Raw genomic sequence first — 26,235 nt, forward strand, 5'->3', positions numbered from 1 at the left:
AAAAATTAGGCTGTTGTCCAGAGTTCAGTCACTTTTTGATTACCAGTCAGAATAATACACACTTAAGAAAATTACTTTGCTCTCCAGGAAAAGAATGTAGGAGATATTTTTAACGATATAACCCAGATAATTTTTTTCTTTTGCAGCTCTTCAGCACCTATAGCAGTTTATTATGTCTCCCACCCTAAGATATACTATACATGTTTTAATTTTTCTAGGAATTGCTGTCTGATTAATCCATTTTGAGGTAATGGAAAAAAACAAGGCTGCTTTTTCAGTTTTTTTTTTTTTTTTTTCCTTGTCCTTTACTTTAAACTATTCCAGTACAGAGCATATGTATTGTTTCCTTTGGAACTTCCTGTGAACTAGTTCAGGACATTTATCATTCTGTGACACGGCTAAACCTGAAATGTTCATACCTTCAGTGTGAAATTAGATAATATTCAGATGGTGATTTGAACTTTGCTGCTGAACAGTCTTATCTGTGTTTTTTTCAGCTGATGGAGATTTCATAGTTCTTTTCCTCTGAGTTAAATACATGAGTAGAAGCAATGAGGATGGGTGGAGACTGCCAGTAAAACAGGAGTAGGGAAAACAAGGAAAAAAAAGTGAATCCACCAGATTCTTAACTCAGTTTTCATTCTACCATTAAAAGCAATGTTGACCTAACAAGCTTTATTTTATATAAAAATAATAGCCTGTTCTAGATTTTCTTGTCATAATCTTTAGACTATTTACATAGCTTTCATTTGATTCAAGCATAATTTATTTCAGGAATTATTTATAAAACTGCTGCTCTTCTCTCCCTAGACCCCAGCCCAAACCTTCAGAAAGTAAAAAGCAAAACGTTTTCTTCTGGAGACATATGGAAGGCAGGAAAGGTGATGGGAACTGGGACATGGGAGTGACTTTGCCTATAGGCCCCTTCCATACCCTGCACACTATTTGGTGTCACCAGAACCCAGTGCTGACCTGTTCCCTCCCACATGTGAATGCTGATTTTGGGGTCCATCATGCGAGTGCTGCCTCACAGTGCTCTGCTGCTCTCCGTGCTGCTTCCTGCCTTCACTCATTTCCCTACAGGGGAAACTGAAAAAAAAACCAATATTTATTCAAAAGCAATATAAATACCCACCTATGTGGCATTTGAGGGACCCTCAAGTGATAGCACGAGCCCTGAAACCACTATGAAGGGAATAGAAGTGGCAGCCAGCAGAAAAGGAAGGGGAGGAATGGGATACAAGATTAGATGGAGGGAGAATGCAGTCTAAGTAGACACTGGAGAAGAAGATGCAACTCTCCTAGTAAACAAGAAGCAGCTGAAAACAGGGAAACAAAGGAACAAGGAACACTGGTTTTGCTGCCTGATGTACTTTGCTAAAACTGGGACCACATCCTATCTTTGCAAAGATTGGTCCAGAGCCTCCTGTTCCCATAGCACCCCTGGTCACTGCTTTAACACATTCAGCTTGTTCAGATATCTGATTTCTGAGTCCTCTGTGTTGGACAGTGATAAGTTGATCAGCTTTAAGGACTAAACAGTGTTATATGCCTCATATTATTATTCCAGTGTGAATAATCACATTTTACAACTCAAAACTGTCCCATTTAGGCAGAAAACCCCTCACTAATGTGATTGTGTTCCAAGAAAGAGCAGGAAAGGATACCACCACAATCAAATAATTTTACTGTTCAGAAAATGACTGTTCCAATTATGTTTCAGTCTTAGGATTTTCCTTCATAATACCCAGTGTAGCTGAGCTTCCCAGGCCTGACTACCTGCTGTTATTTGATTCTCTAGCACTTCACAGACATGTTGGTGACTATCAACATCTCTGATCTAATAAAAGTTTACATACTAACTTGCACCTTTCAGTTTCTAGCCTCTTCTCAGAGCAGAAGAAGTTTGTTAGGGTTGGTATTGGCCTGAAGAAAGGATATTTCAAGAGTTTAAAGAAAACTAAATCAATAACAGGAATCAAATACAGAAACTGCAGCTTTGATGTGGGAGAGTGAGAACATGGTGACATGTCAGGTTTCTCAGGGCAATATTCCACGTTGCTGGAGTTTTAAGAGTTACTGTTCTTCAGGGAAAGGTCAGATAGCATGGATAACCTCTGTAAATGAATGAATTTATTGTAATACACATATGCATGTCTTACATGTTAAAATACCAGTGTCTTTTGCTGAGAGAGTCAGTATCACCATTTATAATCCGTCCTTGTCTATTAATCCTCACCACCACAAAGACAACACAAGCCTCACAGACATTTAGTCTCTCATGTAAAAGAAAGCTGCTCACCAAACAAGTGGAAATTAGGACAGTCTCCTAACCATGTTGCTCTATCCTCATTCCTGTGAGTATGCCCTTGGCCAAAGGCAAAATTTCTGGTGCAGTGGCCAATGGCCTCTCAATGCTTTTGATGCTGTGGATTGCTTGAAGTTTGCAATTATGCTGAAGGCTCTTGGATGTGGTTATTCCTTTTGGATATAAGGAGACTTCTTTCTCTGGAAGACACATTTGTTTTGGTAAATGAACACAAATTCTGTTACCCCCCTCTGGGGTATTCTACATAACTGTGTTGGATTTGGCTAGGGGAGGATTAATTTTCTTCACAGTGGCTGGTATGTGGCTGTGTTTTGGATTTGTGATGAACACAGGGTTGATAATGTAGAGATGGTTTTGTTATTGCTGAGCAGGGCTTACACAGAGCCAAGGCCTTTTCTGCTTTTTGTGAGGCTGGTGAGGAAGCTGAGGGTGACTGGGAAGTTGTGAGGAGACACACCCAGGACAGGTGACCCCAACTGAAGAAAGAGATGTTCCAGACCATATGACATCATGCTCAGTATATAAAGGTGGGGCAAAGAAGGAAGTAGGGGGGAGGAGGAAGGAGAAAAAGAAAGGATCACGTTTGGAGTGATGGCCTTTCTCTTCCCAAGTCACTGTTACATGTGATGGGGCCCTGCTCTCCTGGAGATGGCTGAACTCCTGCCTGCCCATGGGAAGCAGGGAATTAATTCCTTGTTTTTCTTTTCTTGTGTGTGCAACTTTTTGCTTTCTCTATTAAACTGTCTTTATTCCAGCCCACGAGTTTTCTGCCTTTTATCCTTCCAGTTCTCTCCATGATCCCACTGGGGTGGGTGTGAGTGAGCGGCTGTGTGGGGCTCAGCTGCCAGCTCGGGTGAAACCATGACAATGACTCCAGCTTAGATCTTCATTTCATCTGATTTTTAGGTGGTTTGCATTCCGAGTCAATACTTTAGTATGTGTCCTCAGAGGGCAATAATTATTAATTAACTTGAAGATGCTATCAAACAACTTGAGTTTGAAAATACAGAGACAGATCACACCATTGGCTTTATTGGTGTCAGGCAACAGAGCAGTATTTTGGCAAACATCGTAGCATATAAGCAGAAATAAGTGCACAAGAAGAAAAATAAGGAGGCTACAGGGTTATTTTCTAGTTGCCAGTAACAACCCTGACATTCTGTAGCCTAATTCTCGCTTTTCAGTTTATGCTGTTGACTCAGAAAGCATTTGTGAGGTTTAGAGCTCATGAACAATACCTACCTGCACATAATTTAAAAAAATGCAATGAATTTCCTGTTAATCAGCCAGTTCAATACTGGCTGAATGCAATACCCTGATTGCTTGTTGCTCTTCAGAAACACTCTGAGCAGTAGCTTGATGCTGCCTGTTGCACACAGGCTCCTTTGCATGCAAGTATAGAATTAGAAATGTCTCACCTTGTCCATAGTGGTGGCTGGTTGTAAATAAATCACCATCACCCAGGTGCCAGCACAGTCTCTCATGGATGAGGCTCTCCTAAAGCCACTGAAGCTCTCTTCTCTGCAAAAACCAATGCATGACACCCAGAGAGCCTTACACAACTTTGATCCACACTGAATCACAGTATGCTGAGCTGGAAGGAACCTGCAAGGATCATCGGGTCCAGCTGGGGAATATCACTGGGGAAGCACCTTTGGCATGCACAGACATGACAGTGTCTCTGGAGACATGAGGCTTCTGTCTTGAAGAGACCACTATCAGCCAAAACCTAGCACTGGATTTACCTGTTACACAGAGGTAAATCCCATTGATACCAGTTGGAGATACTCAGTATTTATGCAGTTTCTAAACTGAGGCCACTTCTGGAGATGTTTTAACTTGGAATCACATTTTAGAGATCTGGTTTTGAAAGGTGGGAGGCAAGTGACCCCACTCCCTTTTATCCAGGCAAGACTGTAGTGGAAACAGAGGAATGTGATGCATTCACAATTGCCTATCTGCAGCAACACACCACTGTGTATGGCAGTAGTATGGCTTTTAGAATTTCTGGACCTCAGGTGCTTTTTGCTCCTAAAACCATTAAAAGCCTATGTACTGAAGCAGCCCATGAGGCAAACATCAGACACACAGAAACAACAACTGAAGTGAGAGAGACCCTCTGAACTCTATGAAATATTTACAGACAGCTTTAGGAGCCCTGGGATGAAGTGAAGTACTTTCAAGCAGAGACAGAAAACCTAATGGATATAAAAATCCTTTTTTAGCTCTTGGTGAGATTTGTTTTCAGAGACCTAGCTACGATATGAGAAAATGTATTAGGTCATCCAGTCTGCCTGCTCCTGCTCCAGGAGAGAAGTGGTCTCAGTGCTATATTTTATAACATTTGGCTCAGCCCAGCTCTGCCTGACTCAGACAACATAAACCAAACCCTCTTCTTAGGAATCTTCTCAGTTTTTCTAAATATTTCACTTTGTGGAATTTGCCCCAGTATTCCACCCAGAACAATTCAACACAGCATGTATAAAGACACTTTGATGTCATGATCATCATGCTGTTGACTTCATATTTATCCCCCTAGACAACCCTAAATAACTTCCCAGCCAGTGTGGTGGTGATGGCCCTTCTAACATCTGTCTAGAGTTATGCTCCTCCCCATTTGAACACATTATTGCTGTGCTCTGCTGTGACTGAGCCTTCACAAGAAATTCTTTCAGATTTTTTCCTGTCTGTTCCTTCCTCTTTGTACTCAAAATATTATTATTATTATTAATATTACACTTGAGGAAAAGGACAAGGAAAAGAAAGAAGAAAGAAGTGAAAAGACAAACCCACCTTTTTTCATGCTACCCCAGCTGTGCAGGCACAGAAAGATCCATTCTAAATAGCTGACCTACACACATAATTCAAGTTTTGCCTCTAGGATTTATGATAAGGGTATTGTTTTCATTTCTGCTTTCTCTTACTTGCCTCATATAATCTTTTCTCCTCTTAAATTTTTATTAGAACTTTTGAGTTTTCCATTGTTTGGACACTTTAGAGAAATGATGCTGCACCTACAGGAGGCTAACCAGGAAGAGTTTCTGCTCTTACACAACTCAGTATCAAGATGATGAACAGAGAATGTCCCCTTGAAGGATTTTCTTTTCAGAATCTACTGTCAAGGGACTGTACAAGAAGTTCCACAACCAGTTACAGAGGAGATCTGAGTTTAAGGAAATTGATCTGAGAAAACCATAGCATTTGTTTTCCTTGCAAATTATCCTTTCTGCTTTAAAAGAAAGAACACAAAACACAGTTATTCTCTCATCAAAGCAGCTTTTCAAATTTGTGAAACTTTTCAAAAACATAAAATCATAAAACATTAAATTTGTGAATATTTTCAGTCTTTGTTGATTGTTTTTTTAAATTATCCTAAAATAGTCTTCAACTCAAAGTGGTAGAGGAAGATGTACACGTAAACTTCAAATTTTCAAAAATATTTATAGTTTAAGAAATAACTCTGATTTTTGTTATTTTTACTTTCTGACCAAATTAAGATTTTTTTCAGCATTTGACATTTTAAACATCTAAAGTAGAACAGCAAACAAAGTAACATACAACACCTTAAGTGTTAAAAATGTCCTCAGCTGTTGCATACAACCATCTCTGAAACAAGAGAGCTACATGTCCTACCACAGGAGCCAGACTAATCTGCCCATGACAGGGCTCTCCTGGGATGAACTCCCAGCCTCGAAGCAGCTTAACCTCATGATGTTGTTCACTAAGTGATCATTATTCTAATTTTACTCTTGGGGAAGCAAAGGCAAGCAAGACAAAGCATTTATCTAAAACCTTCAAGAAATTCAGGTGCATTTCACTCTGAGCTGTGTAAACTCAGCATGCTGTTTTAATAAGTAGAACAGATTCTTTCCACATTAGGAGAAACTTTGTTCAAGTTATTACTCTTCTGAGCAGAGCACAGGTATTTTAACACACTGGTAGCGCTGCCAGAAAGCAAGACTGAGGGTTTTTTTCTTTCCACCATTACAAAGTACAGTCACATGCAAGTGAGCTTCTGCCTGTATGCAGGGCTTGCAATAGTAAGAGGTTCTGGCAAAAGCTGCACTGCCTATAGGATATATACAGCAACTGGGTCAGCCTGTTTACAAAATAGCTTGTGATTATCACAGCAGTGCTCAGCAGCTATGAGTACATCATACCAGAGTCTAATTAAAGACAAGCATAGCTAAAGCACTGCGAAGTAAAGAAACAGTGGCATTTAATAAAGCTGCTCAGGGTTGGGAAGAGGTTAGTTTTTATTCTCAGTTAGCCCCTTAGAGGTCAGCTAACCAGGTTTATTCTGATCAAGAATTAAAACATACATTTTCTGAGGGCAGTCAGTTCATATCCTCAGGAAAAGAGCAGATTTTGTTACAAGACACTGCAGTTTCAATGGTGAAAAAAATAATTTTAAGGGGAAAACTGAAAATAAAGATCTAGTGAAACTTGGTAATTTGTACATAAAATGGACATACATAAAACACCATTATACCAATAGCTGTATAAAGCATAAGTGTTCCTATCCTTACCCTTCAGAACGTGGCCAGAACTCTCCTTCCTCCCCTAAATACACCTACTGCATTATACCAAGCGTGATGCTTCAGGATTGACTCCCAATCTCTCTAGTACCTATGATTAATGAAATGCAGTCTTCTTCAGGCCATGCCTGTTACTAAATGACAGAGCACAGGTTAGAAGCGAGGTAGGAAATTGCTTATGGAAAGGCTGTACTTTCTGGAACAAAATAGTTACGCTAATGCTCCCAGGAAGCAATGGATTATACTAACACTAGGATATGCTCCAATACTGGCTGAGTCATCATTATTTTAGGGTGAAAACTTAGGGGAAGGGAAACAACCATTTTTGAAAAGACCAAGTTCTAGCAAATAACTATTACAGAAGAAAAATAATGAAAAATTAGGTAGGGCAACCCTCTTGTACTTTTTCAGAAAGAGGTTGTTTTTTTCCCTCCATCCATTTGCTTTTGTAAATGCTGCACAGAAAAAGGTGTAAATCAATTATTCAGTCCATTTGTCTCACATCTCCTACTTCACAGGCACTGTTTCATCATGTTGCACAAGTATTTTATATATTGCTATGTTACTCATAACCAAGTGTGCCCCCACACACAAAGTTTAAGGCCATTCATACTTCCTTTACAGAACCACAATTCCCCTTTTGATGCATGCACACTTTTTGGTCCCTTGTGTGTTTATATTGTGAAAGCTTTAAGAGTTTTGCAGCACCAGAAGAGATGATTTTTCATCTTAAATAGCGGAGAAAACATTTTTATTTATCTTGGATTTAATTTTGAGCTGCTGCAGTAGCTCTGCTGAGAATGGTTCTCTCTCTTCACCAAAGCAAGCAACATAAAAACCTCACCCCTCACACTCCTAGCCAGAAAGTGTCAGGCAGCAGCAACCTTTCTACTTTGATAATTCTCTTTCCTGCCCAGTATGTGAGTCCCTGCTGCCCTTCTTCCCAAAGGTGAGTTTAAGGGAACCAGACCCTTCCCCTCAGCTGCATGCTCATGTCCCAGGAACCATGAACTTCTTGGCAGGCCCACCACAGGCTTCAGGTACTTCAGTACCAGAAGGTCACAACCCACAGACAACACATGGAACACAAAAATGGCTTAAGCACATTACAGATGAGCAAAAGTTCTAAGTTACTAATAGGATTTTAAATTAGAATAAGAGAGAAACTTACCACTGCAGTACAGAGCAGTGAATATAAAATATTAACTTCTACAGCATTTGTTTGACTGTGGTAAAAACTCCTACAACACTGCAGACTTCCTAAAATCGGCTTCTTTTAGAGCTTAGAAAAGCAGGTAACATGAAATAAAGACACAAGAACTACACAGCTCACCAGAAACACCTTTTAACACAATCAGCACCTCTTCAATTAATAACCTTGGTGAGGTAGAGCTGCTGAGCTGCTACAAATTTATGTAGATCCACCAATGATTAATATTAGCAACAAAAGGAGCTTAGTGATAAAAGCCCTAATGAATGCTAATAAAAATGTCCATTATCTTAGGTAGTGTTTCATACATGTCTTCCAGGCAATCAGAATAAGTTTACTGTAAAAAATATTTTAAATTTCATTATTGCATATAATAGTTCCATTATTATATAGATTTAGCTAATATTTCAGCCTCTTCTGTTGTAGTATCTAGAAGTTTAGGGTACAATGAGAGTGCTGTGGGCAGGCAGTGGTTTGGGAAGTATTGTCCAATGAAAAGAACAGAACAACAGAGTGTAACAGCAACTTAAAAAAATTTTAAAAAACTTTAAAAAAATAGCACTAGAGCTACCTGAAATGAAACTAATTATAACAGGTAAGATTGACAAGCAGCTGCAGAAGCAGGAATCCTTGTTTTTTTGTGGCCACATGTAAAACAGTGTTGATATTAATACAAGAATGTAAAACAGACAATGAAAAGCAAACAACTTCCACATCAAGAAAAACTGAAACAGGTACAGGTGTTTCAAGAAAAACACTGAGCACTTTTTCTTTTATTACTGTGCTGCAATATAGAGTACATTTGAAGTACAGAAATTCAAAACCAGTAAAACTTCAAAGACCCAAGTGCATTCCCAAGGTGGTGTCCACAATTTCACAGCATGTTTCTTGTGCCCCACATGCAGCCCACACGCCAAGACTTCTCCAGCCATTCCCCAGCATTTCCAGAGCAGTCAGTTACACTGTTCAAGCAGCACTACTTCTTCTTGAGAGCTCTCTTTCCTTCCCCCTTCTTTGGTTTTTCTTTCCCACGGAGCTTTTTCAATCGCCTCATCTCCTCCTTGAAGTCCTGATGCTCATCCCTAGGTGGGGAAGAAGGAATAAAGTTTACTCTTTTTCTTGGAATGTGGAGATACCAGTAGTTCTTTGAACTATATGCTAATGAAAAAAAAAAAATCAAAACTTTTCTAACCATCAAGTCCATACTGAAGCTTGCTGCAATGTATTCCATGTTACTGCCGGCAGTATCACTGAATAAGAACATGAGAGATTTCCTCTGATACTTTCAGAACTAACAGGGTGTCCTTTTCAGTAACAATGGGTGTGTGCACATATGTGTTATTCCAATTGCATTTTTTGATCCCCTTTGCTTAAATGAGCAGTAAAATGCAAAATTTAGCAAGAGACAAAAAGATTTTCCCCCTTGTTATCCAGCTCAGTAGTGCAGCCAGAGCACATTGTGTTCCTGTGTTCAGGTCATTAGCTCCTAGGGAAACAGGGCCATGCTGAGCAGTAATTACAGCACATGGCACTGCTCTCAGGTGACTTCAGGAATGAGTTATGAAGATGGCATCAATACTGGGAGAATCTTAATAAGAGAGTAAAATAGGTAGGAGGATGAAGGGGCAGGGATAATTAATCCTCAATCACTTTCTAATAAATTCTATTAATCCGTCCCTGTATTTTTTAGTCCAAAGTGATTTTCCAAAGTCATAACTGCATCCTATGTGGCCTAAGATTACTGCATTGCTATTTTTAAACACAACTTCTCTAAACAGAAACAAAAAGCTTGTGATTTATTACCGGCCCCATTAGTCTATGATTCTTCATTACACATTTTTTTTTTCTTCTACCAACTCTCTGTATACAGCTAGAAAAGGAACTTAATAGAGGAAGGAGAAGAGTAAAAAACATTAGCATCACATTGAGGCTTTCTGTGTAAACAAACAGCCAGTCTAGAACGTGTTGGCACACCTACCTAAAGCAAGAGCATCCTGGATGCAATCCTTGATGGTTAGTATTGTCACACTAGCAACAAGTAATCTGTTTTGACTATACAGGGTTTGCAGCCTCACTTTCAAAGACTTTTTTAGTGCTACCTGATTGAAATGAAAGAACTGCATTTGACTCCTCCTGATGTTCTTCAGCAGTACAATTCTCCCTGATACACACTGTGAGAGTTAATTTAGAAATGAGACAACTGGTTTGGATGAAGCAGGAATTAACAAGACTATTTAAATCACATTTGAATTTAATTTAATTTATTTTGCAGAATAAAAGGCCTTCTGGCCTAAAAGAGACTTTCTGTCTCTTCTAAATTTCACTTATTAGCTGTCGAATGACAGAAATATATGCTAAGTATGGTGTGAACATCACCTCCTTGTAGCACATTCATTTGCCATATTCAGAACTACAGACCCATCTCCTGTCTATCAGAAAGCTTTCTTTTCTTCCCCACAAAGCAAAAGCAGGAACTATTTCTTAGGTAACTGCTTGCCCACAACTAAACCTCCAGTCTTTCTCACAAAAGGTTCCAATTATGATAAAAGTTAGACAGCAGTCACTTTTACTCTTCTTGCCCTCAGTGCCAACAATCAAGTGCCTATTTCCATATGCACCATATTCAGAACTAAACACTTCCCTAGAGGAAAACAACTGCAAGGAGACTCCCAGCCACCCCTTTCCCATCGCCAAGCACAGGAAGCACCTGTAGAGCCCGAAGTAGCGGAGTTTCTTCATGAGGGCGTAGTAGGTGTTGTGAGGGGGGTACCAGTTGTGCACCTCCTCCCGCTTGGCCAGGGGCTGCTCGCTGAACAGCTTCACCACCTTCATGGATTTGGAGTCTGTGGGCCTGACCACGTCGCCGAATATCTGGGCACTCAGCCGGGCCATGCGGAGGGCGTAGCTGGAAACATTGGACATCTCCCCAGGAGCAGTGGGCACACACAGATGGACCCTGCTGCAAAAGCAAACAGAAGAGCCACAGCTCTTCACCCAACTCAAGAGCAGAACCAGCTATCCCAGAATTAGGGCAAACAAAGGAATGTATCATACACTGATCATTCATCTGACATCACACATTCCTTGCATAAAATCAGTCTCATACTTTAGCACGTAATCCTGCTGATGAAGAACATCTACATGAATTCAGGGACAACTTCCAGCCTACAGACAGCAATACCAACTATGGAAGTCCACTGCACCACAATTTACCATGGCTAGCAAGGTTTATTAGCAGAACTCACTCAGCTTGCTCAAGACAACCCTTAAACTCCATCCACAGGAACAATTACAGTGTGAGCTCTGCGAAAAATTGCACCCGTGTGATACCACCGACTGCTACACAAGCACAAGGTAAGGCACCACTTGAACATATAGAGAAAATGACCTGGGAAGCTTTTCCTCATCAAAGTTTCTCACCCTACTTAAAACACTGTTATAACCCATGTAACAATGGGCTATAAACAAATCATGTTTCTCTATATGAATCACACAAATCTTTCCCATCTCAATTCCCTTCCCTTGTTCATCTCCATCAGCTTTTTCTCCATTCTCTTTTCAGTCTCTCATATACTTATTCTTTTTGAGAGGGAAACAGTAGTTTTCCCATGCCAGATTCTTTTTTCCAAGAAAATCAATCAGCAGCTTCCCATTCTCTTTTAGTGATCTCTCATCTAAAAACCTTTGCAACAAAAAATGCTCCAAAGACAAAACCATTGATATTAGACCACCAGACAACATTTATTCTGCTAAAGTAGCATGAGAAGGGTTTTTTTTCTCCCAGCTTTCCTAACCCTCCCCATTTTAAGTCTTCTTTACTCTTTGCAGAACTGGTTGCAGTAGACAAGAATAGCAATCCCATAATCCTGTATTTGAAGTAGTATCTCGTCTGCACTTTGCCTTTTTGAATGAGTGATAACATTTGTCTGAAGACAAATTAAGCAGGTTCCTTCAAGAGCATGACACTGAGGTTAGTTTAACATTTTTGTTTTAAAAAATATTGCACAGCTGATTCCAGAACATGAGCATAACAAATTAAAGATCATGGATAAGAGTAATCATCAGGTCAGTGCTAAGTCCACTTCAGTATGATTACACAGAGTCTGTTGTTTAGTAACACAAATCTGGAGTATTCATAACCTCATGTACATACATCTGCTCATTGGAGGACCTGCTTTGACTTACTTCTGTTAGCAAAGCACTCTAAAGGAAGCGGGGGAAAAAAATCAGTCATGAAAATAATACAAGTAATTTGAGAAGAGAGAATAATGGTGAAAGTAACATAAAGGGAAGGCAAAGCATCAGAGACCTCGAGCTAAGGCAGTAGGCCTAGTGTGAGAACACAGAAGCTCTTAAATGATTGCAGGGCAGCACTTCAACATGAGCATCTATTACAGGGTGAAATAACCACTAAGTTTTACTTAATCATCTCTTTCAAAACAGCCAGTTCTAGTTCCTGCATTCGTAGACAAAGCAACAAGTTGTCCCCCAAACTCTTCATCACAGGACTCCAAAAGTGTGTGTTTATCACCGGACTCAAACACACAACTTGCTTATCTACTTACTGCAGCCTTCAAATGAAAATACCTTTAGCTCCTGAACAATGCAAAGCTGTGGTCTGAGTAACCCGATTTTCACTTCTGACTCGCTAAAAGAATTGTAACAACCCAAGCTGAGGCTGGAGACCTCCACTAATCCTTGCCCGACTAAGAACGCTTGAGAGAGAAGCAAAGCAAAGGCTGCAGACTCCCAGATCTATCCAAAGCCTGTTCAGGGCTGATTCTGTGACATGTTACGTCTGTGAGACGAAGGAGTACTTTCGTTATTGTCACTTCCAGCAATGACATGCTCAGGGCGGCTCACTCCGAGTTAGCGCACCTAAACCAAACCCAGCGCTCCGCGCTGCCGCTCCACCTGCTCCCGGCTCCCTACTCCCGCCCTGGCCTGCCCTATCCTTTACTCCCCACCCACCCGCTGATTTCGGACCGCTCCCTTCTCCCTCGGAACACGCCAGGAGAACGCTCTTTCCCCCGCGTTACTTCCGCATTTCCCAGCAGCACAGGGGGAAGACCAGGCCGCCACGGAGCTCAACCCGCGCCCGCGCGGCTCCGCCTCAGGCGGGCCGGCCCCGCTTCCCTGCGGCACGGGAGCGCCGGGACGCGCCCGACGGCTGCGGCTCCCGGAGCCCGGCACCCCGGAGCCCGGCACCCCGGAGCCCGGCACCCCGTTCGGGCCCGGCACCCCGGAGCCCGGCACCCCGTTCGGGCCCGGCACCCCGGAGCCCGGCACCCCGTTCGGGCCCGGCACCCCGTTCGGGCCCGGCACCCCGTTCGGGCCCGCTCACCCGCGCTGACCCGGCCAGGAGAGCGGCGGCGCTGCCGGAGGGAGGCGGCGCGCACGGGTGACGCGAGGGGCGGCACGGGCGGCCGAGGGAGGGATCGTCCTCCTCCCCTTTCTCCCTCTGCGGTTCGTCTTCCTTCCCCGCCCTCAGTGGGGTCGTGGGGCGTTGTGCCCGCGGTCGTGGAGCCACGGAATCGCGGAATATCCTGAGCTGGAAGTGACCCACAGGGGTCACACCACACGAGGGTCACACCCTCTTGCGTCAAGAACAAAACGTTTTCGTGGTGACTCCCTTTCTTTCGTTTGTTTCCCTCCCTATTGTAAGCAGATTTGGAGTTATATGCTTAAATCTAATAACACAGTGGGAAAAGTAGTTATCCTCATTAAAAGGATGATAAGTCTACATAGAGCCTTATTCTTTGGTTTTGCCAGGGAGGGGTGGTGTGAGATTGTCCCCACTGATGCATCCAGCCAGCAGCCTCGCTCCATAAGAACATGTGCTCAGGTTAATAAAACCAAGCTGACTTTACTCTTGGGAGAAGGCATGAGTTCACATAAAGAGCTGAAAGCTGAGTGTCTTCACTCTTGACCAGGCTGCAAACTGGGACAAATGTCAAAATCTAGTTTTACTGAAAAGAGATGAAAGGGAGAGTTTGGGAGCCACAAATGTTTGTCATTCACTGTGTTTCCAAACCCCTTTGAGAGATTGTTTGTCCAGATTCAGGGCTCCTGTGCTCATTGCCAGTCCTTGCTCTCGTTACTTTTGCTTCTGTCCTACTGCTTGTTTTCGAAGATGGTTATTCAGCTGCATAAATATATCTCCCTTGGCAAATTCACCAATTTGGTGAATCTCAGTCTTTCAGCACAAGTGTCCTCTTGGTCTCTTGCTACTGGTGAAGGTGGTGAGCTGCTCACTCACCTTCGTGCCCCAAACCTGGAGTGGGGTGTGTGCCCAGGGGACCCCCCGAGGTGTGGGCATGGGCACCTGACCCTGCTACGCTTCCCCTGGCGCCTCTTTGGCCACTGCCAATCCCACTAGAAATGAGCTTTCCCAGTGCTTGATTTATGCTAATTTTTAATCAGTGCCAGGAGGTGCTAAATCAGACTCTGTGCAAACATCTGAGTAAATGACAATTATGTGATTGCATTTATATGCCAAACGTGTAATGCCATCGAAGGAGCAAATTGGGTTTGTCTGGCTTGCCCTGTTTTCTAGAAGAGTAGATTCTGCCAAGCATTGAATAAATTGTTATTCTGTCATCCTTCCTTAATTAATTTTCTGTCATCTTTTCCATGCTTGTCACAGCAGAGCAGCCTCATGGCCTGGGCAACCCAGCCCCCTTTCTTGTCCTTTTTGAATATTGGCATGATCCTCTAATTTTCTTTATATTCCAGATCTAGTGGAAGGTGTCCCTCCCCATGGCAGGGAGGCATTGGAACTAGATGAAATTTAAGGTCCCTTCTGACCCAAGCCTTTGTATGATTCTGTGATTATTAGGAATTAACCTTCATGGAATTTCTTTAGCCAGTTATTCAAACACTGTCATATAAAAGTTCTGTAGATATTCTAATTTTAAAATGTTTGCTCTAGTAGATCTTGCCTAACATTTTCATTACCGACTAATGGATGGAAAAGTGCTTCTTTTTTCATTTTTTTTCCTGCAAGGAAAGAAAAGTGTCTCTTCCTTAATATTTCTAAGGAGGAAATAGAGGTTTTTATAATTTCTGCTACTCCTGTGCTATTTCACCATCTCTAGACATACATCAGCATTACCGCACCCCTCATTTTACTGTCTATAGTCGCACCATTTATGCTTTTTCTGTAGTCTTCATTTTTTGTATTAACAGAACATTTTCTCCCATCATTTTGCATTTCTACGTTGTTCTATACCATGCTTTTAACTTCTGAGTGTTTCCTTCACCCTGCTGCTGAGACAAAGTTGTCCTTCAGCCAAAATTGGCCATTTTGTTAATTAAGCAATCATGACTTTATGGAGTAAGATCATAAGTATTCTCATTTACATATCTATCTCTATTTTTGAATCGCAATTTTCTCGTCATTTCTCCCATCTTGATGGAGGAGGTCTCTCTGAAGCGTCTGTGTGTATATGTGAGAGAGAGGGAGGGTGGTGAGGGGAGAAAAAGGGAAAATTTCCCTGACTGGGACTGTCCTTTGTCCTTTTTATAACAACTGTCCTTGCTATAATCAAATTATGATTGCTGGCTCCTAAACAAACACCCCCTTTTTGTTCCCTGATTAAATTGTTTAAACATGAGTTCAGAAATACTTCTTCCATGCAGACTGGATTAACTTCTGTCACAGAAAAGAAGTTTTTGCAATGTGTAATGAGGCTTTTTCCTCACTCAGCTTCAAACTGAGCACACTTCTGGTTCATTGGAGGGATAAGCAGCCTGATTCTCTGCAGCCAGCCCCACTTCATTTCACCCCTTCTCAACAGGGTTAGTTGGAACAAGTTACTGTCTCTGCATCTCTAAAATAATGATGGTTGTTTCTTATGCACTCTTATCTTCTCAATCTTCGAATTTCTTTATTTATGTTAAAGGATTGGGGCAAAGTAATTTAATATTGCATTTTGGTAAATCATCCTGCCTGATTCAGTAGTTACATCAGTTCAATCTCATTCTTCCTCATCAATGACAATATTTTATTTACATGTTACCCACACTCTGAAAACTGACATATAGACCACTGGAAGATATCTTCCTCTTTCCCTCAAAATACTGTTGCTGCCTATACTTGCAGTCTCCAGCTCCAGGCTCCAAACAGACCTGTTTGGTGTGGTGGAAGCACAAATATAAAAAGGTCTACATTAGTTAAATATTTCTGCCTCTTTGCTCAGCTGTTTCTCCTGTCAACCATTACTGTTATTATTATTAAATCAAAGTAAAATGTGCACTTACAAGGGCCTATTTATGTCACTGTAGCGCTGTTGTTGCTGTGGTTATGAGAATTGCTTGCAGAGCACCCAGCCAGGGTTAGCGTGCCAGTAAGGCAGCATACAGACACTCAGGATGGAAAATCAGGGTCACATCAGTCAACAAAACAACAGCTCAACACATCTGCAAATTTGCAGAGACAGAGAATGATCTGGTTTGCAATCCATGGACCCAAAAAGTCTTGCTCACCTTATCTGGGACTCTGTGTCTCCCTGTATTCTGCCAGGGAGTGTAAACTCAACATCCCCACGGCAAGGTCTTCCCAGTCTGAATGAGACTTGGCATGCTGAGGGAATGGAAGGATGCAGCAGAGACTGACTACAGGAATGGATGGGTTTGTGATGAGCTGAATTTGATGGACATGCTGTTAGATCCTCCTAAGCTTTTTGTTGCAAGCAGAGCAAAGTGTTTGGACTTGTTAGTAATTATTAACAATAAAATTGGTGGGAGATGGGTGAGTGAAAAAGCTGAAAACCCTAGAAAGGAATTAAAGGAGAGTGACATGGGGTAGAAGACAACATGGGCATTCTCTGTACAGACACTGCTGTGGAGGAAAGAAATGAAGGGAGTGGAGTGACATTCATGGAACACGTGCAAAGCAGCCGAAAAAAAAAAAAAGAGGAAGAGACCACATGATAAAGTACAATAAAGACCTTTTTACAAATAGTTGGCAGTAATTTTGTCTGGAGTTATATTTTTTGATCAATAGGGATCTGTTTATCTAGTTAATTCATCTTGTATATGTATTTTATTTATAACTGAATGATAGCTTTAAGGCAAAATTTTGACAAAATGCAACACTTGATGCATTGTTTGTTATGAGAAGGCAAATGCATACCCAGAAAGAAAAAAAGATCATGGTGACAGTTTGCTCATCGGTGCTTGTTTATTGACATTAGAGGAAAGCAGAGTCTGAACTTGTAGCATTTGATCTTGGAAATGAGGCATTTGAGCAGTACCTGTATGACAAAGTGATCACCTTCACTCCCAAGTCTTATGCTTAGAACTACTGTGCTGTGACATGATCTCTAACATTTTCTTGCTATAAATACTGACATAAGGGAACAAAATCATCTGGGTAAGTAGAAGGACCCTCTGAGCATTTGGTAGAACTGCATTGGCTGCATGCGTGTTTAGAAATTATTTGTTATTCCTTATGTGTTCATGATTAATTGGCAAACTTCAACTGTATTTTGTTGCCCAGTGATTCGTGCTGAGCCATGGAGACATCTGAATTGCAAATCCCTCCAGAGAGGATGTGTAGTGTTAAGAGACTGACAGACTTTGGGTGGGTATTTGAAGGATATTTTGACTTTAAGGTAACTCATCAAACTAATGCCAGAGTGGAATCCACAAAGATGTCACTATTAAGTACTGCTGCTCCAGCTATCTAACACTGGGAACACTTGGGAGGGAGATGCAGTATAAGAGAAAAACAGAAATTATTCTTCAAAGCCAGTTGGCATTTTGAGTTTATTGCTTTCCCCAACAGCCAGGCTGTTGAGGCAGCCTTCCCCCCTCCTGGGGAAAGAGAGCCAGTGCCATTTGTCTCTTGTGCAGTGCCCTCGGAGCAATGCCTGGAATGATATTGGCAGTTCTGCAGGAGAACTGTAACACATCCATTTGTAATGGGAGATGAGCTGTCCAGCATAACAGGCGCTGCACAAAGCTGAACAGGCAAAGAATGCTGTGGGTCTCCACACACTTCCATGTTTGTTATTCAGACTGACTAATTTGGAATTCAACAATATGTCAGAATAAATGGTCAGTGATAGATTTCAATGAAGTACTTAAAACTGAAGAGAAGGGATATTTCTTACTGGTTAGGTGAAGGGTTTGGGAATGGGAATTGTTAAATCTTAGGTTTTTGTTGCAGCTTGATTGCTAACTCACTGAATGACCTTGAGCAAGTTAATTAACCTATCTGCCATTTCATCCCTCTGTAAACTGGGGAAAATAATGTCTGCTTCAGAAATGGGTTGTGAAGATTAATTGATTCTTAGAAAATGCTTCAGCTTCCCCTTGTGGAAAACATACTACAGAAATTTTGTTGTTCCTTTACTAACAATATGCACATATAACTTTTAAAGGCAACAGTAACAAAGACACATTTTTTGGCTAGAACAGAGGATTGCAGAGAGAAGAAGAAAAAAGGAAAAAGTATTGAAATTACAGAATCAGCAAAAGAGAAGAAATAATGGAGACATCTGGCTCACTGCTGATAAAAGCTCTTGTAGTTTCTCTTCCATCATTCATTGCAACACTCATCTGAAAGGGCATCCACCAAGGCTTTCAAATGGGCATGAAAAGCTGTTAATCTCTAATTCTGTTTGACCAAGTGTGAAAACAGAGTGAATAAAAATGTTCCAGCAATAGAATTTTCAGGAATAAATCAATCTCTTAAACATAAAATCCGAGGAGATTAGTTGGGTTTGTTTGAGTTCACATTTCTGTTTCTTCAAGCTGAACTCTTTTCAAGATACTGTTTTGGATCTAGACCTCTTGGGTTTATGAGCTGGTGGTTCCCCTGAGTTTCAGCAGACTTTGATTTTGTACATCCCTATATATGGTTTGTATAACTATGTATTTTGTATATAGTTGACCTCTGTGGTGCATTTCAATGCAGATTTCTCTCCATGTTTTCCTGGTTTAGGTCCCTTCTTGCCTTAGGATATCTTGACCAGTGCTGATCACAGGATACATTGTTAGGTCTTTGAGAGCACTCTGGATAGCCACTCTGGCTGCCTTGATTTCTAAGTCAGCAGATTTTTTCCAAGATCTGGCTGGACTCTCAGGTATCCAATCTTTTCAGTAGTGCTCTTTGTAGACCTAAACATCATTGATCCACCTTTCTCCCCCACAGAGTCTTTTGAAGGCAGAGTTATGGAAACAGATAATAGTTTTCACTTTAGTTTGGAGTTCTTTGCTGCGGCCCTGGTGGGTGACATGAGGCTGCTGTTAGTTTTGTAACCAGAGCTACTCTCAGATGCTTCAGCTTGTAAGAAGCATTCTACAGAGGCTTTTTTTTGGTTCAGTTCTTTCTCTCTGACCTTGCTAGTACCCAGGCTGAGTAAGTCACGCTCCTACACATGTTTTCTGGACATTTGTTCCCTTTTTCTTGAGAAAAATTCCTTCTTCAGATTTCATTTCTGTGAGTCCCAAATTTCAGGGTTTTTTTGTTTGTTTGTTTGTTTGTTTGTTTGGGTTTTTTTTTTTTGTTTGTGGGGTTTTTTTTGGGGTTTTTTTTGTTGGTGTTGGATTTTTTTTTTTCTTGTCCTTGGGAAATTTTGTTTCTTAGTCCTGGAAACATTACTTCTCTGGAAAAAAGTAAATTCTTGCAGGCCAGTTTCTTTATCATAGACAATCAGAGTATGGCCACTGAAGCTTGGTACTCCCCATGGTTTCTCGTTTGGTGGGTACTTACTGGAGGCCATCGCAGCAAAGGGAACTAAATGCCTGCCTTTCATGGCCCAGCAGTTCTCACTGGAACAACTTCAGAGTACGAGGTGTAATTGTGAGATCACAGTTCTGAAGCATGAGGTAGGGAAATGAACTGCACAAATAGATGAACTCTAAAGAACCAACTGCTTTATTTTGATGCAAATTTACTTGGTGATAATAAATGAAGAGAGGTAAATGCAAAATCGTTGAAGATGGCAGTGTGCTTGTGTCTAAAATAGAGAGTTTATCATCCTAGATGTCAGCTGCTTTTACAGCCGCACACAATGTATTTTATATACCTTAAAAAAAATATTTAAATGAATATACTCTGATGGGACTTCACAGCCAAATAGAATAGATGAAGACTGAATCTTACTTCTGAGTCTTGTTCCAAAATGAAGGAGTGCCTTTAGAGAATATAATTTTTCCAGGCAGGTGCTGGTTTGCTGGTTTTCTCTCCAGTTGCTTCTGTGATGTCTTCTTATGGTCTATGAATTCTGATTTTTAATTAATCATTTTTCTTCTTTTGTGACTAAAAGAAGCAATGAATTTAATTAATAGCTGAGAGCCAATCACATATGTGATACACTCACTATGAAACACCACATTGTCCATCTACAATGGCTGTGGCACTGTCTTTCACTGCATTAGCTCACAAAACACTGCTGGTAGAAACCATGTCCAAAAGTCTCACTGGGAATGAACAATGTGTTCTGAAATCTGTCAGAAGTTTAGGGAAGGTTGTACAGTGTGGCTTGCCAGGTCAAGCAAACTAACGCTACTGCAGATGCACCTTTATATTAGGCTGCCTATATGAACTATATATTGATGCAGTACAGAAAAAAAACCAGAATTAATCAGGCTTTAATATATTGAAGATCAAAGTGTTAGATGTAACTTTAAGAATAAAAGCGCTTCTTACCAAATATGCTTATTTTTGGCAGACAGAGGTCTGAGCTTTTGCTCTCAGTCAGTACTCTTTGGCTCTAATATCTCATCTCTGCCATCCTGGATTCTTCTTGCTATTTCTATAAAGTCACAAGATCTATGAATTTTAATGAAGTGATATCTCCTGTTTTCAGCTGAGCCCAATGGTCGTGATGTTGAGAGCCATCTTGCTTTCGTGGCTGGCTTTAGGCAGCAAGTGACCTTGCTGTACAACTCCTGCATTCAGAGCAATGTCACCTTCCTCATTGCAGCAGGCAATGGGTTTTTCCTGTAGCAGGATTTTGGGTAGGAGGCTGAGCTTGATGTATCCCAAAGGTAAACAGGGGGAAGCAGAGATGGGCTTGAAGGAAGCAGCAGTCCTCATAGCAAGGCTTTTGGTGAAACAAGTCTGTTGCTGTGGAAGCATGTCCAGCTCAGAGGAGAAGGAGCTGTAGAATATGAAGATGTTGACTGCAAAGCTGTCAAGACAGTAAGCAGGACACAGAGAGGCTGCAGTGATCTCAGACAGCAGCAGATTGGAGCTGAATCTCTGCTTGTGAAACCTGGGAGGGGCTAAGATCTGTTTTCTGTTATAGGGAGATGAATTTGAAAGAGCCTTGAAGGCTAAATATTGCCCTTGTGCTTTAGCTGAGTTGTCTCCCAGCAGAATTTTCTCTTTCAATAGAGGCTTAAACCTGTGCAGCTTAGGCCTTTTCTTTTTCTTTAAACCTTTCTTGTTTCTCCTCTGTTAATGGGAACACTTGAGTGTTTACCCAGGACTCAAAAGACCTGCATGGCTTTCCCAAGTATTTTACTTTAGAACTCAACATGTTAAACACGGCATGGTCTGCATTAAATCCTACCACCTGGCTGAAAACACTAAAGCTTTTGGCAATGCCTTCAGAGGTGAAGCAGTATCTCCCAAGTCCTTCTGCAGTTTAGCACAGTGGCCACAGACACTTGGGCTGTGTGGAGGGAGTGCAGAGGTTCAGGGATAATGTTTTCATTAGGCTGAGTTTGGCTACGTGGCCTTGTTTATAGCTCTGCTAAATGCCAGCTGCTTGGGCTGATATTTTCCAAGCATGATGTCCATGCTGGGCAGTCTGGGGAAAAGTTTTGTTTGAAATAGTTCATCCTTGTTTTGCCTGAGCTTATAAGCATTCCTGGAGTTGTTCTCATGAGGAGCAGTGATTATCATACATAGCCATGTCCACAGTGCAGCCTCAGGTTGTTAACAGTGATGTGGTTTTGACAGTTGACAGCTAAATAATGAAGAGTAAGTTTTAACAGGAGAAAGCAATTTTACTGGAAAGCCAACAGCCTTTCGTTTTGTTTTGTCTTTGGAAAAACATTATGCTGTGATTCTTTCTACCTGTGCACTGTCTTTTACTGGTCCCTGTGTGAGACCATTTAGTGTTGGCCATTCCCTCTGCTTTATTGAAAAATATGATATAGGACTTCTCACCTACCTGTCCTCTTGCCTTTTGCCCAGCAATTCATTTTGCTTCCTCCAAAACCAAATCTGTTCTTTTGATGGTACACTCCATTCAGCTCCTGACCCCATATCCATTCTGCCTCAGCTCCTGTGTGCTTCCCCTGTTCATCACAACTTCAGGTCAGTAAAGGAAGACTCTAAGAAAACACTAGAATAAATATTGCCCGTGGGCTGCACTTGTGACTTGTGGTCATGAGGTAAAATACATGATCACATCATGTTTTCATTCGTGGTAGATGTCAGAGGAGCCAGGACTCTGCAGTCTTGAGATGGTGGCTGTTTGGTGGACAGTTTGGAGGCTGAGTAGTGAGCCTAGCAGATGAGGACAGGCAGGGAAAATCATGGTCACAGGCATTTGAATTGAAATTGAAAAGTGGATTTTGTTTCACCCTTTGTGAAATGTGCTGTTATGAAGCTTGGTGACTCAAAAAAATGACATTCTTCCCAACTTCTGTCCATGTGGTCCCCATTTTCTGTGTGTCCAGTTTCAGTCACCCATGACAATTTGTGGAAATACTGCCCACTGTGCTTAGAGCAAAAGGGGCTGTGAGCTGTTCTCTGAGGAAGGAAGGTGCTAAGTACTCTGGAAATTTAGGTTCTAAGTTCCTTTAATAGAGTACCCAAAATACACTGACATGTTTGAAAATACTGCCTTTTATCTCTGTCCCTCAGCAGGGAGCTGTGAAGATAAGTTCCTTGATGTTTGTAAAAAACCCCCCAGCCCTCCAATACTACAATTAGAACACCACCATAGAAAAGCCCATGAGGAAATTAATCATTCTGTATGCAATGCAGGATTTGGATGCTCTGCAATAAATAGTACATGCACCACACATTGGATGATAAGGATAGGAGAAAATTTGAATAGTGTTCATTAAGTGAGGAACATTTGTCCTTTGCAGTGTAAAAAATGGGAGAGTCATGGAAACAAAAATCATATTATTAAAGATTGTATCATAGTGTGTTTGTATGCTTGTATGCAGGGCAAATTAATGCTCCATGAGTGATCTTAAATCTGGCATTCACTAACTTTCTTGACTTTGCTCTTTGCTATCCACATGCTTTTTTTTTTTTGAAAGAAAAACTAATCTCATGGGTGAGTTGCCAGTGGGGAAGGCAGAGGACATCCAGCTAAGTGCTGTTGTGTGCAGCTAGATATCAGCGTTTGCACAGCTACATGAGTGTGTAGACAGCTGTGTGCCTATTCTCTGTGCCTCTGTGTGTGTGTGTGGCTAGCCCCTGTTTATGCAGCTGGCTGACGCTTCCCTTTGAAAAACTCTTTTTCTATTAAAAAAAAAAGAAATAGAAGGGACATTGACAACTGGTTAATGTCTGGGGTTTAGATTACAAACTTTTATATGGTGTTCTGTGGTTCAGATCTTCCTTTACAGAGCCTCTGTTTGGTTCTGAGTCACCTAAACACCCCAGATCTGTTTGAATGATGGGTCGAGTGTTTGTGGGAGTTATCATAAGATGTTTTTATGGTAGCATCTTTTATGGCTGTGTTATTAGAAGGGCTGACATGCTGAGGATTCAAAGAGACCAGTATTCAAGGTGCACTGGAATGATAAAAAATATTAGTAGACATAATTTGTTATATCTATGTTTGGTTTGATTACTGTCTTGTTTGAAATCCTGTAATTAGGACAGCAAACTGCCTCCAGAGCCAGTACTGCTTCAGGTAATGTAACACTAGGATGAGTTCCTTTGACTTCAGTAGGTGATTCTTTACAAAGAATAAAGGCTGGAGCCCATGTAAATTAAACATCACCTCTGGGCAGCTGAAGATCGCCGAGAGAGCAGGGAAATACTGGGGGTCATCTCTCCCTGTTGAATAACTGAATTAAAAGTATAGATCCCTGGGAATGGGCAGCGCCTTGACTTGCTCGATCCCCTCCCCCACTAGATGGCACTGAATTCTTTTTCTTTAAACGGAAAAAAAAAAAGAGACGAACGAAGAAAAATATGGTGGAGGTCATTTTGATGTAGAAAATACCCCCAAAAACCAAACCAAAAGACCCCCTCAAAAAGCCGACGAAGAAAAACAAATTGCAATTGGTTGTGCATTTACTCAGTCCATTTACTCTGCCTTTCCCCCTGCCAGCCCCAGACCCCACCTGGGTACCTTTGTACAGGCGCTCGCTTTGTTTTTGTGTCTGGAGCTCTCTGGAGAGGCGCTGGTCGCCGGAGGATGCTCGGGAGGGCGGAGACGATGCTGGGCGGGATGGAGAGGAGAGCGGCCCTGGCTGTGGGACCCGTCCGCAGGGAGCTCTGGCACAAGGAATCGCCTCTGAACGGGCTCACCGGGCTGCGCTGCTCTGTCCCGTGCCTTCTGACATGTTTTCCTGTGCTCTCTGGCTTTCTCCGTGGATCACTGAAATCGTAACCCGCAGAAAAGAAAGCCTCAGCTTTCATTCCGTCGCTGAAACTGCATTTTCACCCCCTGATTCATTTAAGAGCCATGAATTAGCTCCCTGTGCTGAGATGTCCTTAATTCACTGTCGGGAGCGGTTTCCATGTCGTGTGCCCAAGTGTGTGTGGAGGGATTTTGTTTTTTTTTTAATTTATTTTTTAAAATGTCTTTCTCCCAGCTTACATTCGTTGGAAGATCAACAAGGATTGGTTTTTTTCCCCCTGTGGTGAGGTGGAGCTGGGATGGGAGAAAGAAAATTTAATAATTATCTGTTTGTGCTGAGAAGGGGCTGTCTGTAACAATCCTGGTTAGAGACATAGGGAAGGTTCCTAATGCCTGCAGCAAGGAATATTCTCCCCTCCTGAAAAAAGGGAATAGTGATGATGATGAAGGGGAAAAATATTTAATTCTAAGAGTTAAAGAGGGGCTAAATTCCAACAATTTCTTTTACAGTTATATGTTTAAGGTGACTTGCAGAAAGATACAGACTGCGTCTGATAAAGCTACAAATGCAAGCCAAAAAAAAAAAAAAAAAGCATAGAAACTGCCAGTAAAATGCCTTTTCAGAGAAAAAGATAAAATCTGGAACTGAATGTCAATTTCTGGCTTTCAAACCCAGGCTTAAGAATGAGAAGAGGGAACAAATCTGGCTTCTCCAGGTACAAAAGCCCTCCGGCCCCAAACTGTCTTGCTGTCTTGGAGTGTGATGGAAAAACCTGGCACCTGGACCTCTCTGGGTCCAACCAAATCTTGGCTCTGTGGACTGTAATCCTAATGTTTAACAAGAAGGAAATGTACACGTGATTCCATTATATGATTTTTCCATATATCCATTTTTCCTTTTACATATCTTTGGCCAGCATCATGAAAAAAAACCAGTTCTAGTAGCTGGGTCCTCCATTCTGCTCTTAGTCCCAGGCTTCCAGTTCTGTCTAAACTGGAGGTTTAGACAAAAACCAGTTTTGTTTTCCAATTCAATCTAAATAGAGAATAAACATAGCAGGCTCTTGTGCTTGAACAGAAAAGCCAACAATCAGCCAAAAAATATGGTTGGTAAAATTAGGCCTGTTCCCTGTTCTCATCATTCAGCTTGGGACTTGATGCTAAAAATTGACAAAGAAATACAGGTGCATTTCCATCTCTGTGTGGGTGTGATACAAGAAACCTCGATGTTCGTCATCTTCTTATAGGAGCCAACAGATTTTCGGCCACAAAACTCTAAATTTTATCTCTGAACAGACAACAAGTATGGCTGCTCCAGACCCACTGTAACATCTAATTCTTTTTATCTACTGACATGTAGTTACTTGAAAAATCCAGTTATAGAAGTGGATCCATCTGTGCTGAACTATTTAAAAAAAACCTGAGATCCTTAAATATTGCCTGTTATTATTAACAACAAAGGGAAGTTACTGCTAAAAAATTAAACTAGTCCCTTTTTCCAGTAAAACACTTAAATTTACCTAGACCTTTCCAAATACAGTGAATATTCATAGCATAACACTAAAATTTTGCAATACACCTGGTTCAGTAGATGCAGATGATTATAACCTTTATGGTTTGGATGATTGATTTTTCTTTGCC

At 41.4% G+C, this 26,235-nt stretch overlaps 1 protein-coding gene and 1 long non-coding RNA gene across 6 annotated transcripts; both read right to left on the reverse strand.

Moving 5' to 3' along the window:
- Positions 1 to 293: 293 nt before the first annotated feature.
- Positions 294 to 2,794, reverse strand: LOC135300889 (uncharacterized). Its single transcript, XR_010362641.1, has 4 exons — positions 2,708 to 2,794; positions 2,303 to 2,508; positions 973 to 1,089; positions 294 to 568 (listed from the first exon to the last, which is right to left on the reverse strand). It is a non-coding gene; the product is annotated as an uncharacterized LOC135300889 (long non-coding RNA).
- Positions 2,795 to 8,820: 6,026 nt separating this feature from the next.
- MRPS33 (mitochondrial ribosomal protein S33) lies at positions 8,821 to 24,562 on the reverse strand. 5 transcript variants are annotated; one of them, XM_064420885.1, is made up of 3 exons: positions 24,364 to 24,562; positions 10,785 to 11,036; positions 8,821 to 9,159 (listed from the first exon to the last, which is right to left on the reverse strand). In XM_064420885.1, exons 2-3 carry the CDS (start codon positions 10,997 to 10,999, stop codon positions 9,054 to 9,056), a joined length of 321 nt encoding a protein of 106 aa, XP_064276955.1. In that variant the 5' UTR covers positions 11,000 to 11,036; positions 24,364 to 24,562; the 3' UTR covers positions 8,821 to 9,053. The 5 variants fall into 5 exon arrangements, with proteins under 5 accessions (XP_064276955.1, XP_064276953.1, XP_064276956.1 ...); XM_064420883.1 differs by lacking the exon at positions 24,364 to 24,562 and adding an exon at positions 13,422 to 13,579; XM_064420886.1 differs by lacking the exon at positions 24,364 to 24,562 and adding an exon at positions 13,432 to 13,563.
- Between the last annotated feature and the right edge of the window lie 1,673 nt (positions 24,563 to 26,235).

The sequence above is a fragment of the Passer domesticus genome, chromosome 5, assembly GCF_036417665.1.
Source record: "Passer domesticus isolate bPasDom1 chromosome 5, bPasDom1.hap1, whole genome shotgun sequence".
In the NCBI taxonomy this organism is placed as follows: Eukaryota; Metazoa; Chordata; class Aves; order Passeriformes; family Passeridae; genus Passer; species Passer domesticus.